We start from the raw sequence: 23,182 nt of genomic DNA, 5'->3' as shown, positions 1-23,182 counted from the left end.
TGGAACACAGGCTCTAGGCACACAGTCTTCAGTAGTTGTGGCACGTGGGCTCAGTAGTTGTGGCTTGCAGGCTCTAGAGCTCAGGCTCAGTAGTTGTGGCGCACGGGCTTAGCTACTCCGCATGTGGGATCCTCCCGGACCAGGAATGGAACCTGAGTCCCCTGCATTGGCAGGCAGATTCTTAACCACTGTGCCACCAGGGAAGCCCACATTTGTTTCTTTTAAACATGTTTTGTCTGCACTCTGGATTTGATTTCTAATAGCTGATAGGAAATATTAAGACATTTACCCTGCACATTAAATTACATTAAACTAGAGGAATAAGCTGCAATAAATAACAAATGAACTAAAATATCAATTTCTCCCTGTAGTTCTATGAATTTTTTCTTTAGTCCACTTATATTTATTTTCTACTGATATATTTAGATTTATTTCTATCATTTTATTTTTATATTTCTTGTTCTGCCTTTTCAATGCTTTTTTCCTCCATTCTTATCTTTTACTGGATTTTTTTTTGTTTGTTTCCTCAGTCCATTATTTTCTCTTTCTTCTGGTTTCAAATTTATACACGAATTCTCTTTTATTTTTATTGGTTATCCTTGAAACTTTACCTTACATATTTAATTCAGCAAAAAGTTAAAGATCTTAAACCCTCTCTCAAATAATACAAACAGAATATAACAGCTTAACTCCGTTAAACTCCCTCCCAGACTAACCAACTAGTGTTGTCAGCATTTTAGTTTGACTTTTTTAATGCCCTCGTTGAATATATTTCTTATTTTATGCAGGCAATATTTATTTGTAATTACGTAAATGTTTATGATTCATGTTGCTCTCCCTCTTCCTTCTTGTCTCTCAGATCATCTTTCCAGGTTAATTTAAAATTTTCCTACTTCCTGAAGTACTGCCTACCGAAAAACTGTTTCTCCCCTCACCCCATTTAAGGAACCGGCTTGCTCCCCGTCACGGAGCAAACAAGGGCACCTCTTTCTTGTTTTCACTCCCTCCTGCTGCAGCAAGAGTCCAAATAAAGGCTTGCCTGAATTTCTTGTCTGGCGTCTTATCAATTTTTATTGATTAAAGAGTCCAAGGGGGCTTCCCTGGTGGCGCAGTGGTTAAGAATCTGCCTGCCAACGCAGGGGACATGGGTTCGAGCCCTGGTCCGGGAAGATCCCACATGCCGTGGAGCAACTAAGCCCGTGCGCCACAACTACCGAGCCTGCGCTCTAGAGCCCACGAGCCACAACTACTGAGCCCATGTGCTACAATTACTGAAGCCCGCACGCCGAGAGCCTGTGCTCCACAACAAGAGAAGCCACTGCAATGAGAAGCCCGCGCACCGAAATGAAGAGTAGCCCCTGCTCGCCGCAACTAGAGAAAGGCCGCGCACAGCAATGAAGACCCAATGCAGCTAAAAATAAAATAAATAAAATAAAAAATTTTAAATTATTAAAAAAAAAGAGTCCAAGGACCCTGGTGGGTGACACGTGGAACCTCTGGCCAATAGCCTGTGAAGAACTGAACCCTGGTAACAATGACAAGAATGAGTATGGGAGCAGATCCTTTCTAGTTGTGCCTCGAGGTGATTACAGCCCTGGCTGACACTTTGATTATAGTCTCTGAAGCAGGGGACCCAGCTAAGCCATGCCTGGATTCCCGATCTACAGAAACTGCGAAGTAACAATGTTGTTGTTTCAATCCACTAAGTTTTGGGGTAATTTGTTACACAGCACGAGATAACTTAATGTCCTTTATTTCTCCTATTATTTTGCATAGTGTGGTTCATTACGAACCTGACAATTCCAGTACCTGGAGGTGGGGGACCTACATCTGTTAACTGTTGTTTCTGTGGACTCTAATTTCAATCTTTGCCTCTGTGCTGGTGGTCTTTGTGATATTAATCAGAGTCCTCTAGGGAGGATTCACTTCTACTTCTGTAGGTTGTCAGCAGTGTTACTATCCTGGAACTAGATCAGCTGCCCTGGACGGCTCTTGCTTAGCTGGGGAACTACACTTAAGTTTTACAAATCACAGCTGCCTTCAGGCTCTTGGTAATGCCAGTGCAGTCCCATCTGGGGCAGGAAGTTCGATTCCAACTGCATCTTTTTTAAAATTTGTTTCCTCTGTGGGGGAGGGAAGATACTTGAAGACTACCCCTACCTCTTATGAAACCACCAATGTCACAAAAACAATGTCATATCACCTAATGTATCATAATGCCAGAAGCTGAAGTCCAGGCTAAAATAGCTCATTGTTTAACTTACCGTTTATAATACATTAATGGAAATGGTTAAAAATCAGTTAATGGAGCCAATCACGCATTCAGCTTATCTAAAGAAAAGTTTCCTTAGGGTTAGGAGGGAATTTTAGGTACCATTTTAATCTCCTTACCAATTTATCATTTTGCCTTTCTCCAACTTACTTTTATCTTCCTTATAATTTTTTAAAAATTTAATTACACTAGTATAAAAAAGAAGGGAGCTGCTTTAGATTAAAAGAAATTTAAGCCATCTAAATATGTGTTTGGTCGTTGTTTGGATCCTGATACAAATAAAACAATTGTAAAAAGGCATTTTGAGAGAATTGGGAAAATTTGATTATGGATTTAAGTGTTCAATGATACCAAGAAATAACACAATTTTGTTAGGGGTGTTAATGGCATAGTGGTTACGTGCAAAAATATCCACCTTTTTAGAGATGCCTGTCAAGAATGTAGAGGTAAAATATGTTGGGATTTGCTTTAAAAGGGTTCATCAAAGAAAAAAGAAAAAAGGGATCGATAAAGTTCATGTGACAAAATGGTGATACTGCTGAGTGCAAAGCAATGCACTCTTTACCTTGAAATATATTGACAAACTGCATTGGAGCAAGTCGTTTTGGTTTCCACCCCCACTAGATCACCTCTGAGCCGGCTCATTTCACCCAAACCCTCCCACCCTCATGGACTTATTATTTCCAACTTTAATTAACATGACAAAGGTAAAATGCTATGTCATTGGACCCTCTGTTAGCACTTTTTAATTGTTGAAGATGAGCGGCTTTCAGATATTTGCTATTTTTAATATTTTTTGCGTGTGAGAAAAGCCTGCTTAGTTTCCTTCCCCATTAAAAAAATAAAGTATTTCTATTTTCCTTAGTTTTTATTGATTAGTAACATGTATTTATGTAGTTACAATGACTTTCCCAGTTTACAGTATCGTTTTCAACTTGGTTCATGGAGTCTTATGCAAACAGTTCAATATTTTACGCTCTCTGGCTTTGCTGTAATGATAAGAAACTCTTTTTCCAGTCTTCAGGATTATACAGTGTTATGCTTTCATTTGTTACATTTACATTTTTAATCCACCTGGAACGTATTTATGTTCTAGGCCAGTTTCTGGCTCTTCTCCCAGAAAACAACTAGCAAGTGTTGCTCAGCAACCTCCACTTGGGTTGGAGTTTGGTTTCTTTTCGGCGTGGGAAAAACAGCTGCACTCCCTTCAGAGTTGATTGCAACCTTAAAGCGTTGCCTAGTAACCCCGTTTCGGATGATGTGATTGGACCCTTCGCACGACCCACCCCCCCATCCCCCCAAGCCAGAAAGAACTTAACTAGAAACCTAATCTCTCTTTTAGAAAACAAGGGCAGCGTACGCGTTGCACAGCAACCAGGTCTCCAGACCCTCCCATTGAAACTAGCGTCGGAATGGTCGCCCCGTTCAAAAATGGCGGCTGCGCACCGCTTTCAATATATTTCTCTCTCGACAGTTCTGCCAATAATTCAGTCTTCCACATCAGGCCCCCGAAGGGGTTCGCTAGGTCCTTTTTGAGTCTTGCACACACTGGGTGCGAAAGAGGATGGAGATAAACCCACCAGCCCTGGGTGCCCCGCACAAACATGGCCACTAGAGCGTCAACAGCGACGCAAGGCCGTCCGGCGCGGGTGCGCGCGCAGCGCAGGCGCACTTCCGCTCATCCCACAGTGGCTACGGCGGCGGCGGTGGTTGCGGCGCGGGGCATGGTCCCCGGGTCGGAGGGCCCGGCCCGCGCCGGGGGCCTCGTAGCTGACGTGGTGTTTGTAATTGAGGGCACGGCCAACCTGGGGCCCTACTTCGAGGGGCTCCGCAAGCACTACCTGCTCCCGGCCATCGAGTGAGTGCCGTTTCCGCGACTCCAACCCCGCCCTCCGACTTTAGTCTTCCACAGTCTTTTGTCTCACCCCGACCTTTCACCTCCGACCTTCACAGGTATTTTAATGGTGGTCCTCCTGCCGAGACGGACTTCGGGGGAGACGTGAGTCTTGGGACTCTTGAGTTTGAGGGAAGAGGGAAGCTGGGAATCCGGACTCCTGGGTCTGAGAGAGGAGGGGGCGGGGACCTGGACTCCTGGGTCTGAGGGGGGAGGGGCTGGGGTCTGGACTCCTGGGTCTAAGGGACGGGGAGCTGGGAGCCCCAACTCCCCTGAGGGAAAAGGGAGCTGGGGGTCCCAGATGAAAAATTTCTCTGTCCTCTCCTTCCAGTATGGGGGGACCCAGTACAGCCTCGTGGTGTTCAACACGGTGGACTGCGCCCCAGAGTCCTACGTACAATGTCACGCTCCCACCAGCAGCGCCTATGAGTTTGTCACCTGGCTCGATGGCATTAAGTGAGCTCTTTTCTGGGCTTTGGGAAGGGTTGGGGGACCCTGTGACGGACCGCGGAGGAATGGTGGCTTGGATTTGAGCTGCAGGATCCATCCCCTCACATTAGTTGGCTGAAAAGGGCTGTGATGGGGATTGTGGTTTTATCCCGAAGTCACTTCTGTGGTCGGTTCTGTGTGCTTAGCTGATGTTGCTGTCTGGCTCGGAAGTAGAAAGAACTTCCCAGTCAAGGAGGCCTGTGGAACTCCAGCACCCACGTGTGATTCCTCCCTTTTCTGCCTGTTGCTTCTCATTTCTACTCTAGTTCTCCATTTTCAGATGGAGGCATTGAAGCCTGACTGCAAGAGGGGTGGGGCTAGGCCAAGATAAGCTAGGCCTCTGTGCTTTGGAGTGAATTGTGATAGTTGACATTGCAGGCTCTTGCAGGTGCAGACAGACTGGGGCCACAGCACGGCTCTACCACAACAGAACTCTCTGTCCCCTGCGTCTAATATAATTTGTCTCTAAAACGGGAAGGTTAATGGTACTTACAGTTATTGTGTTACTTATTCACTATTGGGTAACATTAAAACTTAGCAGCTTGGGACTTCCCTGGCGGTCCAGTGGTTGGGACTCCACACTGCCCCTGCAGGGGGCACAGGTTGATATCTGGTTGGGAACTAAGATCCCACATGCCTGGAGGCGTGGCCAAAGGAAAAAAAAAAAACTTAACCGGTCTAAGACAACAGACATTTATTATCTCATGTGGTTTCTGTAAGTAAGGAATTCAGGGGTGGCTTCGATGGGTTGTTCTAGCTCAGGGTCTCTTGTGGGATTGCAGTCACCATGACTTTGGGCTGCAGTCATCCAACAGTGTGATTGCGACCGGAGGATCCATTTACAGGCTGGCTCACCCTATGGCTATTGGCTAGAGGCCTCGATTCCTTGCCAGATGTTAGCCACAAGGTGTCTCCGTGGGGCTGCTTGAGTGTCCTCCAACAGCTGGCTTTTCTCAGCCTGAGCAATCCAACAGAAAGAGCAAAGAGGAAGCCACAGAGCTTTTTATGATCAAATCTTGGAAGTCACACATCATCACTTATATCACATTCTGTTTAGTACACAAGTCAGTCCTGTCCAGTGTTTGAGGGGGGCGTGAATACTAGGAGATGAGGATCATTGGAGACATGGTTACCGTGACTTTGTAGGGATACTTCGTGAATTAAACGAGTTGATGACTATTTAAAACAGTGCCTGACACGTATTAAGTGCTACCTAAGCTGTTGCCGTTGTTTCGTGTTTCGGTTTCTTGGATTGCAGATAGATAATGGTAGTCCATGCCTCAGGACTCCTGGGAGGATGACAGGACCTGATTTTCATACTGTGTTCAGCTCAGGGTCTGGTCAGAGTTCATTAAATAACACCAGTTCGCTGTTTTCTTTGTACGTCCCTGCAGCAAATGTTTGTTGAACACCTGCTTTGTTCCAGGCTGTATGCGCTGGACTGGGTGCTGCACGTTCACTGCAAAGTTGAACACTGCAAAGTTTCCCCCTCATGGTCTTTAGAATTCATGGTCAGGGTAGAGCAGGGTTTCTCAGCGTCAGCACTGTTGACCCTTTGGGCCATATGATTCTTTGTTATTGGGGGGCCGTACTGTGCATTGTAAGGTGTTCAGTAGCATCTCCGGCCCCTACCCCCCAGATGCCAGTGGCTACTTCCCTCCCCCAGTCTGACAAACAAAAATGTCCCCAGACGTTGTCAGATATCTCCTTGGGGGCAGAATCCACCCCATTTAAGAACCTCTGGACTAGATTGTGGTAAGACTTGAATAATGTTGAATGGGGGCTCCTTGAGGCCCAAGTCCAAGTCTAATGTCCCTCAAGTCTCTAGCACCCAGCACAGGGCCTGGCACAAAGGAGGCCTAAGGAAAACTTTGTTGAACAAGTGAGTAAATGAATGAATGCCCAGAATGCACTTCATACTCTGGTTCCCCCTGGTAAACTCCTATATAAACATCAAGACCCGACTCAGATGTCCTTTCCCTGATTCTGGCAAGCAGCCAGTTGCTCTCTCCTCTGCCCCCATTGCCCCCAGGTGTTTCCCTGTCACAGCTCTACACCTCTGGACTGTGAATGTCCAGGACTTGGGTGTTTTCCCTGCTGTTTGCTTCCAGCTGGGGCCTGGGACCCAAGAGGCCTTAGGAGACCTTTGCTGAATAAATGAACGAGTGAAAGCTGTGGGGAAGATAATCACCAGGAAACCAAACCTTCTGGTGGGTGTCAGGAAAAGCAGTTAAACCCCCTTACTTAAAAATGTCAAGGGCACTGGGAAGATAAGAGGGAAATGCTTTCGGAATACTTTCATCCCGTATTCGCCCTCCCCTTTAACCAACCTAGAATACACTGCACCTATAACCAAATAAAAAAGCTTTGTGTGCTGTATGCTCACCGGAATCCTCCCAATCAGCTGATAAACATTTTAAGCCATTATTTAATATTCACAGTCGTCACTGTTTTATCAAGTCCTATGTAACCATCTAAATTCAGTTTCTGTGGCATTCAGGGCCGGTCTGTAACAGAGATCACGAAGAAAGTCAGCAAGTTTTGTTCACGCTTGGAGAAATCTTATCTTTTCCTGGAACATCCATCACTTATGGAACAAAGCAGGCAGTGTGATTTTTGAAACGTCCTTGCTTTGGAGAGGTTCATTTCTGATGTTAACATTTTCCTTTCTGACAAGAGGGGCGGTTCCCCCTCCCGCCTACAGCTAGTGACCCAGCATCAGAAAGGCTAGGGTAGGGACTTCCCTGGTGGCTCGGTGGTGAAGAATCCGCCTGCCAACGCAGGGGACACGGGTTCAAGCCCTGTTCCGGGAAGATCCCACATGGCACGTAGCAACTAAGCCCGTGCGCCACAACTACTGAGCCCGTGTGCCACAACTACTGAAGCCTGCGGGCCTAGAGCCTGTGCTCCACAACAAGAAAAGCCACTGCAACGAGAAGCCTGCGCACCGCAACAAAGAGTAGCCCCCGCTCGCCACAACTAGAGAAAGCCCCCACGCAGCAACGAAGACCAATTGTAGCCAATAAATAAATTAATAATCAAAAGAAAAAAGAAAGGCTAGGGTAGAAGGAAAATAGCCCAAGTGTCTCCCCCATGGCGTTGTGACAGTGCGTTTGTGCATTCATTCATTCATCTGTGCATTCATTCATTCAACAGATGTTTGTGGGGCAAATTGTTCCAGGCACCGAGGAGTCAGGGGGTATGAGGCAGGCAAAGTCCTGGCCCTCTTGGAGCCAGTGTTTCCCTGGGGTGATGGGCTGGGCGGGGATCTGGCTGTAGGAAGTCCTTGGTCGGAGCTGGCTGCTGTTCATGTTCCTTCAGTCCCTCTGGGGGGCTCCCGGGGCCTGTTAGCCCGTGAAAGTGGGTGGTGAGGACTCAGTGCTGTGACATCGGGCAGAGCAATTGGGGGCAGAGGCATGAGGATGAGGAATCATTTCATTTTTACTTTATGTTTATTACTTGAGGGGTTTATTTAAAACTTTATGATATTTAAAACATATTTTGCAACTGGTCATGCTTTCTCCCATTCCCCATTTTTTTTTTTTGGCCGTGCCACACAGCTTGTGGGATCTTAGTTCCCCGACCAGGGATGGAACCTGGGCCCTCGGCAGTGAGAGCGCGGGGTCCTAACCACTGGACCACCAGGGAATTCCCTCTCCCACTGCCCATTTTTAAGTTTTTCTCATTTCTTGGACAAAATATTTGTTATGTGTCTCTCTCTGAGCTGGCAAAAGGTGGCTTATGCTTACTGTTCAATAAGAAAAAAAGCCAGCTTTGGGATCTCAAAATGGTCAATCGCACTTTCCCTCATAAATTATTTTTTAGAAATTGAGGTGAAATTCACATAACACACAGTCATTTTATTTTATTTATTTTTTAATATTTATTTATTTTTCGCTGCGTTGGGTCTTCATTGCTGCGTGCGGGCTTTCTCTAGTTGCGGCGAGCAGGGGCTACTCTCCGTTGCGGTGCGCAGGATTCTCACTGCGGTGGCTTCTCTTGTTGCGGAGCAGGGGCTCTAGGTGCGTGGGCTTCAGTAGTTGTGGCACGCGGGCTCAGTAGTTGTGGTGCACAGGCTTAGTTGCTTCGCGGCATGTGGGATCTTCCCGGACCAGGGCTCGAACCCATGTCCCCTGCATTGGCAGGCGTATGCTTAACCACTGCGCCACCAGGGAAGTCCAACTCGCAGTCATTTTAAAGTGAACAATTCAGTGGCGTTTAGTACATTGAAAATGTTGTGCAGCCACCTTCTCTATTTAGTTCTGGAACATTTTCATCACCCTAGAAGGAGACTCCGAATGCCTGAAGCAGTTGCTTCCTGTCTCTTCCCCTACCCCCTCACCCCTGTCTCCTTAGCCCCAGCCATGAAGATGGCTTGATTTCTTCCAGCACAGGAAGCTGGCAGTAGGGTGGATCCAGAGTTGGTTCATTTATCGGGGTCTCCCCCAACTCTGTGGCATTAAAATTCCTGTGCAAACCGGAGTCTCGATGGTGAGGAAGAGGAGGGCTGGGGAGTGGGTCATGGGGAGGAACAGTGGTGTGGCCTGAGCACCCTGAGAGTGGGAGCAGAGGGCAGAAGTCTACACCGGGAAAGAATTCAGGTACGGCACAGAGGGGTCATGCTCCGGTGGCTCACTTACTCAGCAGGCATTTCCCGGGACTCTGTGTGTACTTGTAGAGCTGGCTCAGACCACTGGGTCTCCCTCACTGAGGGCTGCACCGTCTGGAGGGGAGGTGGGCTGTGGAAGGAAGCTTGACATTCGCAGTATTGGGGGACACGTGATGTGATTGAGGGTGGGCCCTGAGATCAGGTGGCAGGTGAGGAAGGCTTCCTGGAGGAGGATGACCCTGGGCTGGGTGTCTGGTTAGGTAAGCAGGGTTTCCACCTGCGCCAGAAGGGGCAGTGGTATGTGGTCTTGGGGCGGACAGCACAGGCAGAGGCCTGGGCGCGTGGCTGATCACGGAGTCCAGGGACAGCCAAGAAGCTCTGGAGGACTTGCACCCAGAGAGGATGGAGTGGAAGGTGGGCAGGGCCCCAGATGCCCAGCTGAGGGCTTGGCTCTATTCTGGCCTTGATGGCCAGGGTTGGATTTGAAGCCATTTGTTTATGTAACACACAGTTCCCAAGGCCTCCCTTGTGCCAGGCTTGGCGGGTGGGGTTGGTGAGGCTGGCGACAAGGGAGGTCTCAGACCCCGTCCCTGCCTCGTCGGGGAGACAGGTGCTGACACAGACACAGGGGCCACGGTTCAGAGCAACAGGGCCCTTAGGGCTCCCAGAGCGGGGCCCAGTCTGCACAGATGTCCCCTGCGGCAAAGGGTCAGCCTTGCGACCACGTGACCCGAAGAATCATGGTGACAACAACTGCAGTCTAGCAGAGGCCTGCCACAGGCCACACGGGGATGGACACTGGTGACCCCTCTGTAGATCAGCTGGGGGAGAAACCCAGATCTGTGTGTAGTAGTTTCCTGGGGCTGCTGTAACAGTACTAGAAACAAGGTGGCTTACAGCAACAGAAAGTTATTGTCTCGCAGTTCTGGGTCCAGGAGTCTGAGATGGGGGGGGGGCAGGGCCGTGCTCCCTCTGGAATTTAAAGAGAGGGTTCCTTCCTTGCCTCTTTCAGCTTCTGGTCGCCCCAGACATTCCTTGGCCTGTGGCAGTGTCATTCTGATCTCCACGTGGCATTCTCCCTGTGTCTCATCACATCCACGTCGCCTTTCCTCTGAGTGTGTCTGTCTCTGTGTCCCAAGTTCCCCTTCTTATAAGGACACCGGTCATATTGGATTAAGGCCATCCTAAGGACCTCACTGTAGCCTGTTTACCTCTGTAAAGACTCTGTTTCCAAATCAGGTGACATCCTAAGGTGTGGTGGAGGGTTAGGACTTCAGCATACCTGTTTTGGGGGACCCAATTCAACCCATAACACTGTGGGAAGACAGAGGAGGCCCGTGCACCAGGCTGGGAAGCTGGGGTGAGGCCAGGGCGGATGGCCCAGAGAGGGCAAGGTGCACAGGCACTGGGGCCCAGCACAGGATCCTGGGCTTAGAGTCCTGGGCCCTTTCTCTGTTCTGTCCTCTGATGGGGCCTCTTGCCAGAGGGACTGCCTTGCAGGAGATGACAAATGTCCCCTGTCCTCATGCCAGCACTGGGGATAGAGCAGGGAACTCTGCAGTGTCCCCGTCCCAAGGTGCACAGTCTACGAAGAGGGATGGCACAGGTTCGGGCCCTTCCAGGGTGGCCCAGGGGCTGGGGAGCCACAGGGCCCCCCGGAGGCTGACCGCCTGGCCCCCTGCAGGTTCATGGGCGGGGGTGGCGAGAGCTGCAGCCTCATCGCAGAAGGCCTCAGCACAGCCCTGCAGCTGTTTGATGACTTCAAGAAGATGCGGGAGCAGATGTGAGTGTGCCCACGTCGGTCTCGGTCCACCTGGCACGTAACCTGCTTTCCCTGTCTCGGGGCTCCACCCCCAGCCTCTCTGTGGGGAGGTGGGTGGGCTCTGCGTGCCGGACACTTGGGGCCAGGAAGCAGGCGGTGTCCGGGCGGTGTTCTGATGAGGACACCTGGCCTGTGCCCAGTCTCGGCGTCCTCACCAAAGGGGAGCCAGCTCTGGGTCTGCTTCCTGCCTTCCCTGCTTGCCGGGTATCTTAGAGTGAGTCAGGAGCCTCTTCCGGGCCTCAGTGTTCTCAGCTGTGAAGTAGGGGCCTGACTCCTGACTTCCTGTGGGGCGGAGGACTTGCACCTCTGCTGGTGCTGGCTCTGGGTCTTTTCTCAGGGCCCCTGTTGCCACACGCTCCACATCTTTCCTTGTCCTCGGCAGCGGCCAGACACACCGAGTCTGCCTCCTCATCTGTAACTCACCCCCGTACCTGCTGCCTGCTGTCGAGAGCACCACATACTCTGGGTGCACGACGGAGACTCTCGTGCAGAAGATTGGGGAGGTGAGGACTCCTGGGTCTGAGGCGGGAGGGCTGGGGCCTGCCGTGCTGGGTCCCAGGGTCGTCACAGACTCCGTGGCCAGCGCTGCTGGCTCCTGTTGGAAGAACTATAACCCAGAGTTCTCTGGGGCAGCTAATACAGGTCTTGGGGTCTCCTGTCCCAAAGCCTGATGGGATTTGGTTTTAGGGCCAAGCAGGTGTGACAGCCAGGGCTTGGCCTGGTGGCTTTGTCCTGACTGCTTGTCCCCTCTCCGGTAGCGAGGAATATACTTCTCCATCGTGTCTCCCCGGAAGCTGCCTGCCTTGCGGCTTCTGTTCGAGAAGGCGGCTCCCCCGGCCATGCTGGAGCCGCTGCAGCCGCCAGCAGACGTGAGCCAGGACCCGCGGCACATGGTGCTGGTGCGGGGGCTTGTGCTGCCAGGTGAGGCCCGGGTGCTGCTGGGGGGACGGGCGCGGGAGGGGCGTCCTCCCGGACTCCCTCTGACCTCTGACTTGGACTTTCTTCCTGTCTCTCAATCCCCTTCTCGTGGGGCTCGATCGTCCATCCTTGGCTCTCAGTCGGAGGTGGCTCGGCCCCCGGCCCCCTGCAGCCGAAGCAGCCTGTGCCCCTGCCTCCAGCACCACCCTCGGGGGCCACGCTCTCAGCAGCCCCCCAGCAGCCTCTGCCCCCTGTGCCCCAGCAGTACCAGGTGCGAACATCACCAGGGAAGGGACATGCTCCTGGGGCCTTGCGGGAGCCCTGGTCCCTTGGGAGAGACCTAGTTGGATGTTGGGCCTTGGGGGTGATGGGCATCTCCCTTGAGACACCTGGAGGGTAGAAGTTTTAGGGCTGGGGAATCACGTCCCTGTGGGGTGATGGGAGTCACGAGCTCCTGCGATATTGGAGCTGGGGAGGGTGGTCCTCACCAGCCCCTCCCCTGTATCACCAGGTGCCCGGGAACCTGAGTGCAGCCCAGGTGGCTGCCCAGAACGCAGTGGAGGCCGCCAAGAGCCAGAAGGCGGGGCTGGGCCCTCGCTGTGAGTCCCGGGCGGGCACGCGGCGGGGCCGGGGGCGGCCGGGCCACTCTCCACACACCCGCCCCCACCGCTTCCCTTGGTCTCGCCCGCAGTCTCGCCCATCAACCCCCTTCAGCAAGCCGCTCCAGGAGTGGGTCCCCCCTACAGCCAGGCCCAGGCCCCCCCGCTGCCCCCAGGGCCCCCCGGTGCCCCCAAGCCACCTCCTGCTTCCCAGCCCAGCCTGGTCTCCACTGTGGCCCCTGGCCCGGGCCTGGCCCCCCCTGCGCAGCCCGGGGCACCATCCATGGTAGGTACCTGCCTTCTGGCTGCTAACACAGTGCAGGGGAGGAGCAGCTGGCCTTTCTGAGGAGGGCCCAAGGGCACGTGGGTCTTGTTGTTCGGGGTCCTCAGGGGCTCATGGAGCTTGTGCTAAGGCTACACTGAGTAGCGGGTCCGGGAGCAGAATCATGGGGTTTGTGGTTCCGGGTGGGTGAAGACTGTTCTGAGGAGCCCGAGGGGTCCTGGGGGCGCAGGACATCAGGGGCTTGAGAGTCTTTGAATCCTACAGGGTCAGAGCATTTGTGGTCCCAGGCACGGCCCAGTGGTTGGTGTTCTGGCCCTGGGGGTGCAGAGGAAGGGACCTCCGTCCCGTTCTGCTTGTTGGTTTGTCCCTCTCTCAGGAGACTCCCTCCCAGGAGATGGTCTGACCCTGCCCCATGGCCCTCCTTCCTCCCCTCTGTCAGGCGGGCACCGTGGCCCCAGGCGGGGTGAGTGGCCCTTCTCCGGCCCAGCTCGGGGCCCCGGCCCTCGGCGGGCAGCAGTCAGTCTCCAACAAACTTCTGGCCTGGAGTGGGGTCCTTGAGTGGCAGGAGGTGAGTGGATCCATAGGGCCAGGCCTGGTGGGGTGCAGGGTTAGGCCGGGGCCCCCATGGGGTCGTGGGACTTGTGGTCCTGAGGATAGTCCCAAGGACACGTGGGATTTATAGCCCAGAATTCAGGATTAAGAGAGGTCTTGGATTCTCGGTCCAGGGAAGATCCAGGAGATGGTGGCATCTAGGGGACAGAGGGCTGTGGGATTCGGGGGCAAGAGGAGGAGCCCCAGCGTTTGTGGAATTTGAAGGCTAGAGGATTGTGGGATTGATGGTCTGGCGGAGGGGCCCGGGGCTCGTGGGACTTAAACTGGGGTGGGGTTCCTGAGCTTCAGGGCTCCCAGGGTAGGGCAGGAGAGGTCAGGGGGATGGAGGCTCGGGACCTTTCTCACCGTGACATGCCCTTCTTCTCCTCAGAAGCCCAAACCTGCCTCCGTGGACGCCAACACTAAGCTGACTCGGTCACTGCCTTGTCAGGTCTACGTGAATCACGGCGAGAACCTGTAGGTGCCTGCTGGGGGTGGGGTGGGCGGTGAGCTGGGGTGTGCGTCTTCCTGACGCCCCTCCCGTTGTTGCCCCAGGAAAACAGAGCAGTGGCCCCAGAAGCTGATCATGCAGCTCATCCCCCAGCAGCTGCTGGTGAGTGGCAGGAGAGGACAGCCGCCCACCCCCTCCCGCCTCTGTCCTCCCCTCCTCACGTCCCTGCTTCGCACGCTGGCTGACGTCAGTGTCTCCCGCAGACCACCCTGGGCCCTTTGTTCCGGAACTCAAGGATGGTCCAGTTCCACTTCACCAACAAGGACCTGGACTCTCTCAAAGGCCTCTACCGCATCATGGGCAACGGCTTTGTGAGTGGGCTGGGCGGGTGGGCGGCCACTCCCCATCCTCCTGGGCCCGAGGGAGCCATTTTTGATGGTGGGGCTGCCTTTGTGACCTCGGGTTCCTCAGCCTTAGATTTTTTTTTTTTATAATTACAACATGCACCAGATTGAGGTCCGTTCCACGTTAAAACCCTTGGCTCTGACGGGGGTTTGCTGGGTTGGCTTCCTGGGGCCGAGAACAACAGAAATGTATTCTCTCGCACTTGCGGAAAAGAGAAGTCTGAATGAAATCAGGGTGTCAGCAGGGCCGCGCTCTCTGAAGCCTCTAGGGGAAGACCCTTCCTTGCCTCCTACAGCTGGTAGCCCCTGGCGGGGTTGGCTTTAGACAGCAAAACTCCAGTCTCTGTTTCCATTGTCATATGGCTGTCTTCCCTCTGTGTGTTTCTTCCCTGTGTGTGTGTCTCTGTCATCTTATGAGGACACCAGTCATTTGGATTGGGGTCTGCTTTAATGATCTCATCCTAACTTGTTACATCTGCAAACACCCTATTTCCAAATAAGGTCACATTGACAGGTGCTGGGGTTTGGAACTTCAGCGTGTCTTTTTGGAGGATACAGTTCAACTCATAACACTGAGGGAGGCTCTCTAAATAGAGCAGAACCAGTTAATGAGTACATCCTGTGGATCTGGCACTTTTCTAGGAGAGGGGACTTTTGGTGGATTACCTCATGGAATCCTCAGGAAAATTCTACAAAGAAGGTGATCCTGAGAGTTGGGAATACCTCCAACTGCAAATAGCAATACACCCAACCAACAGAGTTTTTAGAACAGATAGATGATTGGGGTGGAGGCTTAAAACAACAGTTTACTCTTTCTCCTAGTCCTGTGTGTGTCAGCTGGGCTCAGCTGGGCTAGTCTTGCTTGGGGACTCTTGTGGGGGTTACTGCCAGGTGGCGGCTGAGACTGTGGTCATCTGAAAGCTCACCTGGGCTGGAGGTGCAAGATGGCCCACTCACATGGTGCTGTCAGCGGGGTTCAGCTGGGCCTGGCCATCGGGTGCCCACATGTGGCCTCCCCGTGCGGCTTGGGCTTCTTCACAGCATGGCAGCTGGGTTCTGAGAGGGATGTCCCCAAAGCGAGCATTGTACAAGCAGGCATTCATTTGTGACACGTAACAGGACATCCAGAGGTGAGCAGCTCTCGGGGTTAGTTATGTAGCCCCATGACGTCAGGGCCAGGATCTCTGGGGTTCTCTTGGCTTCTCTCTCGTGGTTGTAAGATGGCTTTCGAAGCTCGAGGACTCTTGTTTGACTTGCTGTAGGAAGGCAAGAAGGAGGCGTGGCATCAGCTGTGTATTTCTCTTTCTTTAGGAAAGCACTTTCCCCCACTCTCAGGCAGGCTTCCCTTCACGTCCTGGGCCAGACCCAGGCCACTGGGCCACCCTTGGCTGCATAGGAGAGCATCGGGGAACAGGCACCCATGAGTGCACTGGGACCCGGACGTGTTGCTACCCAAACGGAATCGGGGTTCTCTACGCAGGGGAGAAGGGCAGATGGTAGGCAACTAGCAGGGTCTGCCTCGCGTGAGAAAGCAAGGCTGACTTGGCCAGGGTTCTACAGCGGGGACCTCAATCTTACCAGCCCCTCCTCCCCCAAGAGCCCACCTCCTGAACACCCCGCGTATTAACGGCCTCACCTGACGTTCGCTAATGTTTCCCGGGTACTTCCTGTGCGTCCAGCCACGGGCAGGATGCCTGATGTGTATCGGCACGTCCCAGAGTCGCATCCCTTGGGACGTTAGTGCTGCTCCCCGAGGTTCTCACTGCAGGTACTGAGGCCGAGAGGGTGTGGCGCCCCCAAGGGCCTCTCGGATTCCCAGTCAGTCGTGTATCCGCCACCACCCTTGCTCACGTGATTCCAGCATCAGCTCTGTGTTGAAGCCCCTCCCTCTCAGCCGTGGGCCCTCCCAGTGGGGCTTTGAGGAGGGCAGCCTCCCGCGGTGTGGCAAAGTTGGGGGGACTTCCTCTCTGCTCTCCTGCCCAGTGGTCAGCAAGAATCCCAGCCTCGCCCTGTTCCTTTGGCCACCCAGCTCTCTGGAGCAGCCTCAAGCCAAACCTTGAGTCTCCTCAACCTTTTAGAGCAGAAAGCTTGCCACTCCTGGCCTGTGGGGCCTCTAGAACCATCTGAAACGCTGGGGGGGGTGGGTGGGAGGCCTCCTCCTGGTCACTGGGGTGACCAGTTGCGACGCTCTCCCACAGGCGGGCTGCGTGCACTTCCCGCACACGGCCCCCTGCGAGGTGCGCGTGCTCATGCTCCTGTACTCGTCCAAGAAGAAGATCTTCATGGGCCTCATCCCCTACGACCAGAGCGGCTTCGTCAACGGCATCCGGCAGGTCATCACCAACCACAAGCAAGTCCAGCAGCAGAAGCTGGAGCAGCAGCGCGGGGTGAGCGCCGCGGCCCCCCGGCCCCGAGCTCGCGGCAGACCCCGCGGAGCCCTCCTGGGGCGCCAGTGCTGGGCGCTTCCTCCTGCCAAATTCAGTCCTATCCCCATGTTGCCGTGCACCATTTCTCTCCTTTTTTAGTGTTCTCGTTGAATCTCCAAGGCACAGCCCCCTCTTGGGGACCTGGGAACGTAAGGTTTACCTCCCAGACCCGCCCACCCGCCACAGAAAAGGTCCCCAGCTCCTGACAGGTTCCCTCTCAGGGCGCAGACCCTCCCTGACATGGGGACACCCCGCCCAGCCACTGATCTGCTCCCTCTCTCCCCACACAGATGGGGGCACAGCAGGCACCCCCGGGGCTGGGCCCCATTCTGGAGGACCAGGCAAGGCCCTCGCAGAACCTGGTGAGGACAGGGCCAGTGGGGTCAGGGCCCGGGCGGGGGAGGCCCCGGAGGAGGCTGTGATTCTGACCCCACCGCAGAGGTCAGGGTGTCTGGGGGCTCTGTCCTCACCCCCGTCTCTTCCCGTCAGCTCCAGCTCCGCCCGCCGCAGCCCCAGCCACAGGGTACCGTGGGGGCCTCTACGGCCACGGGGCAGCCGCAGCCCCAGGGTGCCGCCCAGGCGCCCCCGGGCGCCCCGCAAGGCCCTCCTGGCCCGCCCCCTCCCGGACCCATCCTTCGGCCCCAGAACCCCGGGGCCAACCCCCAGCTGCGGAGCCTCCTCCTCAGCCCACCACCGGTGAGCTTTGGGGGCGGGCGGCAGATGGGAGCTGTGGGTCCTGGGCCTTGACAGTTTGATTCCTTTCATCTTGGAGGCGAGGTTGGTTTGATCGAAGGGTGTGACTGGCGACCCGCCTGGCTCCTCCCCACGTGTCTTACGTGGGCTTCTGCTAAGATTCCTTGGGAGAAAGACCAGAAGCTACCCGAGGGGCTGGGGGAGGTGGGGGCTCCCCACCAGGGGCCTCTGAACTGCTTTCCTTGTTCTCCCAGCCCCAGACTGGGGTGCCCCCGCCTCAGGCCTCCCTCCACCACCTCCAGCCACCAGGGGCCCCTGCACTGCTGCCCCCACCGCACCAGGGCCTGGGGCAGCCCCAGCTGGGGCCCCCGCTCCTGCACCCACCGCCGCCGACCCAGTCTTGGACTGCACAGCTTCCCCCGAGGGCTCCACTGCCAGGTAAGGGGGTTCGGGGGAGGCCAGGTCCTGGACTGAGTATCCCAACAGCCCCGGGACCGGAGCCCCAAGACCAGTGACTTCTGGGAAGTAAAGTTCTGGGATTGAAGAATAGTGGGTCGCCCGTGGCTCTTGGGGCTCTAAGGGCTCCTGGGAAATACAGCCCAGGGGACCAAGGAGGCAGGAGCTCTCCCCACCATTCCCTTCCTGTGTGTCTTCCTGGGGTTGCTGAGAAACGTCTTAGGGCCAGAGAGGTATGTTGGGGGATGGGCTCCCAAAGGCTTAACGGGAAAAGGACTATCTGTGGTCCCATGGCGTCAGAAGGCGCCTCTGTGGGTCCCCCCAGGGCTTCCTAGACCACTCAGTGCCTTGGGCTCCCAGAGGAGGAGGGAGGAAGCAGGCCCAGGGCCCTCCAGGGCCCCAGGGACTACTGGGAGATGCAGTCCCTTCCCCACTGCCCCCCAGGTCAGATGCTGCTCAGCGGGGGTCCCCGGGGCCCGGTCCCCCAGCCGGGCCTGCAGCCCAGCGTCATGGAGGACGACATCCTCATGGACCTCATCTGAACCCCCGACACCCAATAAAGTTCCTTTTAACACACGCCCCGGCTCCCGTCACTGACATCCCCCAGGACTGGGCAGGAGGAGACGGGGGGAGGCACCTCTGTCCTTGTTCTCGCTTCAGCAGACGTCCCTGAGGCCCCGGGCTGGTGAGGCCAGGGCTTGGCGGCGAGTCAGGCAGCGGGTGCAGCCTGGCTCCAGGGAGATGTGCAGGCAGCGGGCAGGGCTCCCAGGGCCACGTGCGCTCGTGGAGCTAGAGGGGGTACCAGCTGGGCCCGGAGGAGGCCTCTGAGCCAGCTGGGCTTGGCAGCGTCTGTGAGAAGCAGGAGTCAGGGAGGCTGGGAAGGAAGGCAGTGGCGGTCTAGGTGCGGAGACCACAGAAATGAACGTGTGTGGGGGCAGGAGGAAGCTTGGGGTGGTCAGAGGAGCAAGTCAGTCCATGCTCCTGGAGCACGAGCATAAGGGAGGGAGGGCCTAGAGAGGTGGGCGAGCGCCAGGCGGGGACGGGGCTCGGATTCCAAGCCAAGCAGCTGGAGGCTTGTCCAGGGGATGCAGAAGAGCTGCAGGAGGCCACGAGCAGGGGCCAGGCCTGGGTCGGCTGGCTCTCAGAAGGCCCCCTCTGGGCTGTGGGATGCGACAGGGCAGTACGGAAGGCAGGTAGGGGTCCGGGGCAATTTCCCTGGGGAGAGGAGAGGCCAGAGGAGGGGCTGGGCCGAGTCGGGGGGCAGGAGGGGTGAGGCTAGAGACTAGTGTGCTGTGTGAAGAAAGCTGGGGGTGTACGGGTGGGGTCGAGGGCGGTGCCCAGGACCTGGCCTGGGTGTGTGGCAGACAGTGGGCCTCCCTGAGGCAGGGAGCTGGGAGAAGGAGCCAGTAGTGAGTGCTGATGGTCCAGGGACACCCAAGTGACCAAGGCCGTGTTGGGAGCCCAGGATGTGTGTCCTTAGCGACAGTATGTGTGTGGTGGTTGAAGACACCAGAATGGATGAGGTCTCATGTGGAGAGGGCAGGCTCCAGGTCCCAGGCAGAGACCTACCTTCCAGGGCTTTGGACAGGGTGGACGGTGGAGCCGTCCTGGTGATGGGAAACCCAGCAGGAATGTAAGGAGGATGTACAGGTTTGGGATGTAATGAGGCAAAGGGCCTCAGGTCGTCCTTAGAGAGACGTCCAGGGGACGGCTGGATACAGACACGTGGCTGGAGCACAGGGGTGCTCTGGCCTGGGGGCAGAAAATTAGTTGTCCGTTGTCAGACCCTAGAGCAGTGTTGCTCAGAGCGTGGTCCACGGCTGGACCACCAGCATCCGCATTGTTTGAGACGCCGGTTAACATCAGATTCCCGGGCGGCGTCCCAGGAGAGAGGTTGCAATCTGGTGGCCCGTGGGCCACTCTACAGATGAGTTTTGTTTGGCCTTCCCTGTGTTAGCATATGTGGCATTTTTTTTCCTAACAAGTTAGTTGTAAAAATCAGGATGATTCTCACACACACACACACACACAAAATCTGCAGTCTTGGCTTCTCTTGACAAGTCAGAAGATCTGGCACCCCTGGGCCCGCCCTTCTGCCTAGCAAACAACGGGCTGGAGCTGCCCCTTTCCATGGGGCGTGTGCTCTCTGGTTCGCCACAGTCCCCACCACTCCCTCTTGACTCCCCCACCACGAGGCAGGAGGCTGTTGCCTTTGGCACGGGGCTTGCACTGTTGTTGTTCCTGTGGTAGCGTTCGGAGACAGTGAAATCTTTCTTGTACCCATGTCTCTACCAAAAGTGGCAAAACGAAAGAGAGAACGAGAGGGCCACGTGTTTCGAGAGAAATGGGAGCGAGCCTATTTCTTTGTGGAGGTGAAGAGCATGCCTACCTGCTTAATATGCAAAAAAATCGTGTCTGTGTTGAAAGAATACAACCTGAGGCGTCACTATGAATCCAAGCACAGTAAGAGCTTCGACCAGTACACAGAGCAGACGCGAGACGCGATACTCAATGAACTGAAAAAGGGCCTCAAGTGTCAGTAGGGCTGGTTTTGGGAAGCGGACGGGAGCAGTGGCACGGCTGCCACGCACGGTTCCGGAATCATGTGAAAAGAGTCACCTGGGCATTCCAGCCTACCGACAGCGAGTTTAAAAGCGAGCAGAAATGACGCCTCCTGAACAGAAACTCATGTCTGTCTGGACCATCCTCTAAGTCTAGCAGGCGTCTGCATCCCATGGGGAGGTGAAGAGAAATCCGAAGACTGACAAGTCCGGTTGCTTGAACGAGTCAAATCAATCGTGGCCTTTTCTATCGCTGCTCATGAACTGTTGCCACCCAGTTAGCTTTATTTATTTGTGGTGTGGAGAATCTCGATGTGACTGAAGAAATCTGTGACACGGTGCCAAGGCAGGCCCGACACTGGGAAGTGACCTGTTTTCTGTGTGTTGAGAGAAATGCACAGTTTCATGGAGACTGGTCAAAATGCCTGAGCACAGCTACAGACCGTGGTGGTGATCAAACGATCAGTGTCACAGGGGACCGACAGGGGACGCCTTGATCCAAGCACTCAAGTCAGGTCGTTGCATCAATCACCAGGCACTGACCTTACTAAGAAAGTCAATGGAACACACGACACGATGTCCGTGACAGACTCGTGTACCTTAACCACGGGCAGGCTGGTGATGAACTTGACCCGATGTATTTTATAGAAGCTCTGTGACCTGGTCGTCACAGGATGTGTGGAAGCAGTCTGAACCGTTGCAGTCCATCCACTTGGTTCATTTCAGATGAGGCAGAAGCCACACCTTGGTTCCCCTGAGAAGGTCAGTCGGAGACTTTCGATCGAGGTTCCAACCCTTCTGAACACTCTCTTTTCTCCGCAAAGACGTACACAAACAGCTACTTGAATGTATGATCGTGTTCACCCAGTCCTGGCAAAAATGGGGAAGTCGTTGGCAGGGAATATTCTGACTCCCTTTCGTTGCTGCAGTTGGTTTCCAGAAACGAAAGACATGGCCCAGACCATGTTCACCCAACTCGCGGGGTTAAAGACCAAATTCCCCCAAGGGCTCTCTGCATCCAGACTTCATGAAAACAAACTAACACTGTCCAGTTTGCCTTTGTTGGTTAATGTCGATCATGTGAATGCAGACCGCAAATAGTAGTTATTGAACGAACTACAGGGCAGTAAGCTGCTGGTTCCTAAGTGGGTTCCGTCGGAAGATGACAGCCCTACACCACTCTCCAGTGGTTGTCCTGAACCTCCGTGTTTGGAAGCGGCCACGCTTGTGAACAGCCGTTTTCCGTTACAAAACTGAATCAAGTTCAATATCGCTCCCAGCTTCAGGAGTCCAGGTTGAATTCTCAACCACCCATCCCACCATGACAGCCAAGGCCTGACGTTGACATCTGGGGGTGGCAGGGATGACGTCCGCCTGCCGGCTTCAAGTCAGGGAGCAGAAGAATTATGACAGAGAAAAAAATTTTAGTAATTAAATATTTCTATTTTTCAATTTGTATTTTTTCAATTTTGGATTTGAAATATAAACTCCGGTATCATACATGTTTGTATTATGTTCCATGCATTCACCAGAGTTCAGTAAAGATTCCATTTGATTATATTTCTGGCCGTCGACTTTTCTTATACCTGTCAAGTTCACTCATTTATGTGGCCCACCTGGCTCCTGCCGGCATTTATGAGTTTATGATCTCTGCCCTAGAACCATCTAGAACCATCTAGAACTGTCGAAGCAGATCCATCCGGGGGCGGGAGGGAGGCTGGGCGTCGGCATTTGGAACAAGCTCCCTCGGCGATTTTGACGCAGATGAGAGATGGAGCAGGAGATCCCAGTGGCGGTCGAAGGAGGGAAAAGCGGGTGAGGTTTCCCAGGCAGCGTGTGTAGCAGGGGTTTTTGAAAACTCAGATGGCTCCAGGGACCAGGCAGGTGATGGAAATGTGTGACGCGGACGGGTGTAAGACGACAAGGATTGATGGGGACTGTGGCGAACTTGGGGACTGCTTGCCCCGCCTAACTGCATTCAAATTAAAACCAAAAAACACTGTGAGGACCAAACAAAATCCGCTGGTGGGTCTCACGAGGCCGCCGGGCCGCCATTTTGTGACCTCTGGAAGAAGAAGACGCGAGGACAAAGGACAGAGGCCAGAGGAGGACCCACGCGTGAGGGTGGGGTGGGGGCCGGGGGCAGGAGGAGCAGGCAGGCACGTGTGTTCTGGAAGCCGAGTTTTTGAGGAGAGGGTGATCGACTGTGTCCAAAGCCGCTAAAAGGGAAGAAGACTAGCGGGGAGCAGCCCGTGCCGTTCCCACCAGGGTGGACGTTGCCCTGCAGGGAAACACAGGCTCGAGTCCATCTGGGACAAATTGATCAGACAAAGAAATGTTTCCAGTCACTGGTTTGGCCGTTGTGGGCCTATGAGGCCCTCTTGACCTCAGCGCCCCATTAGAGGAACCAAAGGGACTGTCACAGTGTCATCACGGGTGCCTATCATACACAGGGTGAGGCAGAAGAAAGCCCTTGGTTACGGGCGGGCCCGGAGAGTGGAGGTCTAGACACGGAGAACTCACCTCCACATTTCACAGCCGGGGTGTAGACAACAGCCTTTAAAGTACCCCCGAGAACCGGCCAACGCCAATAGAGCAAATCTTTCTGGAACATTTTTCCCTGAGCACGAGGTACTGTTAAAGCTGCTGAAGTGTAGAAGAAATGGTGCAGACCTTAGCACCTCAGTGTTGAGACTCCAGCTTCTGAACCAATG

General features: G+C 54.4%; 1 protein-coding gene across 2 annotated transcripts; it reads left to right on the top strand.

Annotated features, from left to right (window-relative positions):
• Window positions 1-3,933: 3,933 nt before the first annotated feature.
• On the top strand, window positions 3,934-22,028 carry MED25 (mediator complex subunit 25). 2 transcript variants are annotated; one of them, XM_059903890.1, is made up of 18 exons: window positions 3,934-4,130; window positions 4,226-4,271; window positions 4,498-4,622; window positions 10,949-11,047; window positions 11,469-11,589; window positions 11,845-12,007; window positions 12,145-12,275; window positions 12,516-12,603; window positions 12,696-12,889; window positions 13,326-13,454; window positions 13,869-13,954; window positions 14,033-14,090; window positions 14,192-14,299; window positions 16,531-16,719; window positions 17,049-17,120; window positions 17,248-17,454; window positions 17,706-17,889; window positions 20,206-22,028. In XM_059903890.1, exons 1-18 carry the CDS (start codon window positions 3,997-3,999, stop codon window positions 20,448-20,450), a joined length of 2,379 nt encoding a protein of 792 aa, XP_059759873.1. In that variant the 5' UTR covers window positions 3,934-3,996; the 3' UTR covers window positions 20,451-22,028. The 2 variants fall into 2 exon arrangements, with proteins under 2 accessions (XP_059759873.1, XP_059759874.1); XM_059903891.1 differs by lacking the exon at window positions 20,206-22,028 and adding an exon at window positions 18,352-18,483.
• Window positions 22,029-23,182: the final 1,154 nt, after the last annotated feature.

Source organism: Balaenoptera ricei, chromosome 19, assembly GCF_028023285.1.
Source record: "Balaenoptera ricei isolate mBalRic1 chromosome 19, mBalRic1.hap2, whole genome shotgun sequence".
Lineage (NCBI taxonomy): Eukaryota > Metazoa > Chordata > Mammalia > Artiodactyla > Balaenopteridae > Balaenoptera > Balaenoptera ricei.
Note: the sequence above shows the minus strand (reverse complement) of the source record. Positions and strands in the feature narration are given on the sequence as shown.